Source organism: Pongo pygmaeus, chromosome 1 (genome assembly GCF_028885625.2).
Source record: "Pongo pygmaeus isolate AG05252 chromosome 1, NHGRI_mPonPyg2-v2.0_pri, whole genome shotgun sequence".
Classification (NCBI taxonomy): domain Eukaryota; kingdom Metazoa; phylum Chordata; class Mammalia; order Primates; family Hominidae; genus Pongo; species Pongo pygmaeus.
In genome coordinates this window covers 135196461-135202460 of record NC_072373.2, presented here as the reverse complement: position 1 = coordinate 135202460, position 6000 = coordinate 135196461, and the positions used below count along the sequence as shown (strand labels likewise).

Here is a 6000-nt window from a genome sequence, read left to right as displayed (position 1 = left end):
TATTAGAAGACATGGCTTGGCTGAGACAATGTCGGAAGGTGTGAGTTACTAATTTTCTTTTAGTGACTGCATTTTTGTCACTATGACACCTAGCTATTGTTTGTCCTTCCCTCTGTCAGGACTGAAGGTTTATGTTTCACTATAAACCCTAGCTTATTATCAAGCAGCACATCCTATGGCTGACCTAGCATGTTTCTTATTCATGTTTATTTACCCTGAGATAGGAAAATTCCCCACTGCTCCTGTCAGTATTCCTAAAGATTTTAAGATTATTCCAAGTTGAATTTAAGATGAATCTGGGCCAGCCAAGTCACAGTGAAATAAGCAAGGGTCAGAAAATGATTTGAATCCTGTCATTTACTATGTGTAATGTTTTCCTAAGCCTCAATCTCCTTAAGCATAGAGTGCAGTGTTGTGTGGAGTAAATAAAATGTTAATGTACCTTGTAACAGTACCTAGGAAAAAGGTACTTTAAAAAAAAAAATCTGACCCTACCTATCTAGAAGCTAGCCAGAAAATAATCAGCCTGTGGTTCATATGAAAGTTCAAAAAAAATATTTATTTATAAAAAATACAATGGGATAAGTTTATGCTGAGAAATGCAGCAATAAATACAGTTGAAGAAAACAGAGCAACTCTACATTGATACATTGGCACAAACAGCAAGAGCAAATGCATCACCCAGGCCTAAATGTCCACAGGCCACTTTTGTACATGCTTCTTTAGAAACACCACTCTGAAAAGATCTTGTCCGCTAGGTAAGAGAATGAGTACACATATAATCACAAATGCACACTGATCATGACTTTATTTAAAAATTAGCAAACAATACTGTAGAAACATTGATATGTAAATTTCTAAAATGCTGCATCTTAAATTTAGTTGGCAAAGACCACATTTAGCAATAAGCATGAGTTTAGTCTTCCATGTAGAAACCAGATACACTAAACTGTAAAAAAAAAAAAAAAAAAAAAAGTTTCCTATTGTTTGAAAATACCAGTTTAATATAAGATTGTAAAAATGCATAGATTTTTGCATAAAAGAACTGGCTGTACAAGAGTACTCCCCTTTCACAGTATTCCTTTTTACTTCATATGTGAGTTATTGATTATGCTGTAGGATTTAACTATTACAGCACTAAAAGGCAACTATTGAGGGAAGAGGCAGAAAAAGGAAAAAGGAATGTATGTAAGGCAATTTTTCTTAAAAGTACAATAAGCTTAATAGTGTTTTAGGAAGACAAGATAAAAATTACTCAAGGCTAGCTTGGTTCTCACTGAATAAAAACAATGGACTAAATACTGAGCTCCTTCTGTGTGGATCTAATAATCAATGCCTTGGTCGCTATATTGGTAATCTCTGGGGTAGTCATCCTGGTACTCGCCATGATACTCATCGGGGTATTCTGCCTGATAATCACTATCACTGATTTCCGAACCATTTGTTCCTGTTCCTTGGCTTCCGTTGTGAATGACAGGTTCTGTAGGAGCAGCACAGTATTTGGGATCATATACTTGCCGCCCAAGCCCATACACACTCATTCCTTTCTGGGAAGCAACTTTGTTGGTACCCATCTGTAGGGAAATTGTCGAGTTGTCCACCGGCTGTAATGTTAGCTTCTGATCATAGATGTCTCTTCTGGTACCTGGTGCTAACATCCCTGCCTGGTATTAGAACATAGTATAAAAGTTAAAACAGCAGCTAGACTCTATTCTTGTGAATAATTTATAAATTATATAATTCACATTGAATATGAACAGTAATACATGAACTTTCATTTGGTTCAGGGGTAAAGCTAGCTTAACCAAAATATCCTGATACTGAATCACTTCCATGAAGCAATATTCATTAGCTTTTGAGCTAGGTGAGACCTTTCTTCAAAATCCTTGCTCTGCTATAAAATTACTATGTGGCCTCAAACAAGTAAATTTAGCTTTAGATTTCTCAAACTGCAAAATGGAGACATTACTACCTACTCTGGATTTAAGAGAGGATGAGATATAAAGAATGTGAAATCATAATGCTTCCACACCAGAAAGTTCCATGTGAATGCCCATGGGGACCACATACATTATCTGGGTTACCAATTTCAAAAGTTTATAATATATTCAACAGAAACTATGTTGAGCAGATCTTAAGGACTTGAGTCTTTTCAAAAGGCTGAGATACAGAAGAGCCAGCCACTTCACAGCCACTCCCCTCTTTTTCAGAGTACCGTAACTTATACTTCATCTCTCTACTTACATCAGGCACACACTTCCAGGTTGAGAGTGGGTAGAAAAGTAAAGGTTGAGTGGCAGCTATGAGAGACATAATGCCACACCTGGCAGGATGTGTTCCATAAAGGCAAAGTTTCATAAATCTCCCTTGGACTCGCTAAGAAAACGTTTTTCAAACGCTATCCCAGCTGTTGTTGGATGTGAGACCTGTCTGTTCTCAAATAGTTGTTGGACTTCCTTCTGGGGTGCTGGTGATCTATTTTTAACAAGGAAATATTTCTATCTTGGATGTGGTATACTCGGATTTTCACCATGTTGCATTTCCATCTCCTTATATTGACACATCTAATAGAAATGCTAGTTAAATCCTTCTTAGTGGAACACCAGATAATTTTACCTATTAAGGGCTCCTTAAAAAAAAGAAAAAAAAAAAGCATTTAAATGAGCAATATTTTACTTGGATTTTGGAGCAAGAACACTGTAATAAACATATCTTTTTTTCTGCTGGCTAGGTAGAAAGGCCAGCTGTTCTAACTGCCAACAAAAACCACGAGACACATCATGCTTTTGCTGCTATCGAAAAGGTCTTTTGATTATTTTGCTTTCCCAGAAAAGTCCACATTCCTGAAGGAATATACTCTAAATAAACTATACAAAAAAATACCTACTTTAAACTTCTGGTTAATAAGAATAAGGTAAGTGTACCTTGTACAAGTATAAAAAGGTATTGCTTACCTGGCTGGCTCCTTTATTAGTGCCCATCTGCAGACTAATTGTGGTCTGGTCAAAAGGTTTGTCAGTTTGCATTTTGGGATCATAAAGGTGCCTCCTAGTCCCATAAGCTGTCATACCTGCCTGGCTGGCACATTTGTTGGTTCCCATCTTTTAAGTTAAAAATAAAATTGCACAAATTATCAGACGTCAACAATATACACAACACAAACAAAATTTTCCATGCTACTAAAAAGACAGAAGGGGCAAAACCAACAAGTTACTGAGCTGAGGCTCCAGCCAACTGTTCTATGTGTTTACAAATAAATTTCAAGTGCTAACTTTAAAAAGAAAATTTTAAAGAAAGTCACTATAGATAAAACCTCATACATAGCAGAATTAAACACACTTTAACAGGTGGACTGACACACCAAAAGTCATTACAGTGGCAGAATAATTTCCTCTGCTACTCTTTCCCCAGATAACCAAATTAAGAGGTACCAGCTTCGGTTATTTAAACAGAAGCAATCCTAGGCCAAGCAATATGCTGTTCTACTCCAGGAATGTTTTACATAAAATGTGAAAGCAAATGCCAGGTGTTTTCTCTGGGAGCTTAACAAGGGCTTCTTTAAATTTCAAAATCACCAACGTTTTTGCCAGAAAGGAACCACATTTTATTCCTGTAACTTCCATGTCCTTGGACGGAGCTGCAGAAAGGTGGAATGAGGAATTTGAACTTAGCAAAGTTCAGGGAAACAATAATTAATTTTTCTTCCCCACTGAGAACAGTATTGCTTCAGGACCAACCATTACACCCTGTTCCACTGGTTAGGCACACTTTTCTGATGTTGGATCTTTTTTCTTTAAAAATAAGATTAAAGAAAATCTTTATTACTAAATATAAAATCTGTTCATTGAAGAAAATTCAGAAAACACATATAAGCAAAGAGGGGGGAAAAAATCATTATGATACCACCATCCATTCACTGTCAACATTTGTGAATATCCTTTTAGCTTTTTAACCTATGTGTCTATGTATATATCTATAGATGCACATATATACAAATACATACAAAAACATGTATGTGCATTTTTAATTTTAAAAATCCATACTGACCACAGTATTTGATGATCTGATTTTTTCTCCCATAACCTATCTTTTCAAACTCCAGTGTATAATTTTACATTACACTTTGCTTTTATGGAGTTGTAATTCAACCAACTGACTATTGTTCTGAAATTTAGGTTTCCAGTTTCTTACCACCAATACAATTTTGTACTGTGTAAAAATAAATCTAACTTGCACAGACTCAGTCAAGAAAGGGGCACTGTATCAAGCAGGTACAGTGGCTTTTGGAGAGTAAAGCCAACAGCATTTAGGGAATTAGCAATGACGTTTCCATGACCAATGAAGAGAACAATGAAGAGAAGGAAAACATCTGAACTACGTATTTCAGAAGAATTTAAACTGACAAATTCTAACAGGGCTTGGCTGCTACATCATGATTTGGTACTGTAAATAAGTGACTTTGGCATTAAGGTTGTGTAAAATTGCCTAATCTGGTCAATAACATTAAGGAGTTTATAAAGTACATTTCTGGCTGGGTGTGGTAGCTCACGCCTGTAATCTCAGCACTTCAGGAGGCCAAGGCAGGAGGATTGCTTGAGCTCCAGAGTTTGAGACTATCCTGGGCAACAAAGTGAGATCCCATCTATATATAAAAGATAAAACAGGCCAGGTGCAGTGGTTCACGCCTGTAATCCTAGCACTTTGGGAGGCCGAGGCGGGCAGATCACCTGAGGTCAGGAGTTCAAGACCAGCCTGGAGAACATGGTGAAACCCTATCTCTACTAAAACTACAAAACTTAGCCGGGCATGGTGGCTCATTCCCATAATCCCAGCTACTTGGGAGGCTGAGGCAGGAGAATTGCTTGAACCCAGGAGGCGGAGGTTGCAGTGAACCGAGATTGCGCCACTGCACTCCAGCCTGGGCAAAAGAGCGAGACTGTCTCATAACAAAAAAAAAAAAAAAAAAAAGATAAAATAAAAAATTTAAAAGTGTATTTTTCTTTAAAAAAAAAAAAAAAAAGACAATATGATTCAATTAAAAATTTTCATTTCCTGGAGAAATAATTGTAAAGTCAGGTGGCATACCTGAGGTTTCCTCTAAAAAATTATCATTGTCTTATGGGCTTTATAAATAGATATAAATTGTATAAACTATACCCCACCCCCAGTACTATAGTACTTCTATCTATTCTTAGGAGAGGCTTAATATTTTACATGGTGAGAATTAATCATATTGAATAAGTAATTGAATAAGCAACACCACATTACTTACCTGCAGACCAATTACACTTTGGCCAGCTTTTAATTTTCCTTCATCAAAACGTCTTGTTTGTTTTTCTGCATACTTAACTCCAATGTCAATGGTTGTATGGAATCCTTTTGTTTTAGCCTAGACAGAAACATGCACACTAACTGAAAAGGCCAACAGAGTTTCACACAAGGAACAACAAAGAAATGATATGTTCATAGACAAAGGGGCCCAAACTAGAGAGAAAAAATATTTAAGGCTGTTCAGTAATATACTGCATCATTTGAAATGTGAGTGTTCTAAGTAAGCTATCTAGTACGATGCAGCTGATGTCAGCAGCCTTTCCACAAAGCTACTAATTACAGAAGAGACAGGCCCCGCCCCACCTGGTCTGAACCCCCATGAAAGAGCAATGATGCAGTTCATCACCAATGTGGTGTGAATCTGTTAAGCAGCCATTAAAGACATGTACGTACCAGACCTGCTAGAGCCACCAGAGTAGTCTGAACCTGGGTCATGTTTCCATTCTCAAAAAGATCATTTGCTTCGAATATGTCATGTGGCTTCATACCATAAGCCTGAATAGCTTTAATAAAGTTGCCAATATTCTCCAACTATAAAGAAGAAGAGTTTTATAATTTCTGGAGCTAAATATTGACATTCATAATTTCTAAGAATTCCAAGTCTTCATAACTAGTTATAAGATGCTGCCCAGAAAGCTGTTTGACAAGGATTCAACCAAATACATACTA

The 6000-nt window shown here is 36.7% G+C and overlaps 1 protein-coding gene across 1 annotated transcript in view; it reads right to left on the bottom strand.

The window, feature by feature from the left end:
- Positions 1–538: 538 nt before the first annotated feature.
- Positions 539–6000, bottom strand: part of CNN3 (calponin 3) — a 30440-nt gene continuing 24978 nt past the window's right edge. Inside the window, exons 4-7 of the mRNA XM_054488990.2 lie at positions 5725–5862; positions 5273–5389; positions 2955–3101; positions 539–1664 (exon numbers count right to left, since the gene is read on the bottom strand). Coding sequence (XP_054344965.1) covers positions 1323–1664; positions 2955–3101; positions 5273–5389; positions 5725–5862 — 744 coding nt within the window. The 3' untranslated portion in view covers positions 539–1322. The remainder of the gene's footprint in view (positions 1665–2954; positions 3102–5272; positions 5390–5724; positions 5863–6000) is intronic.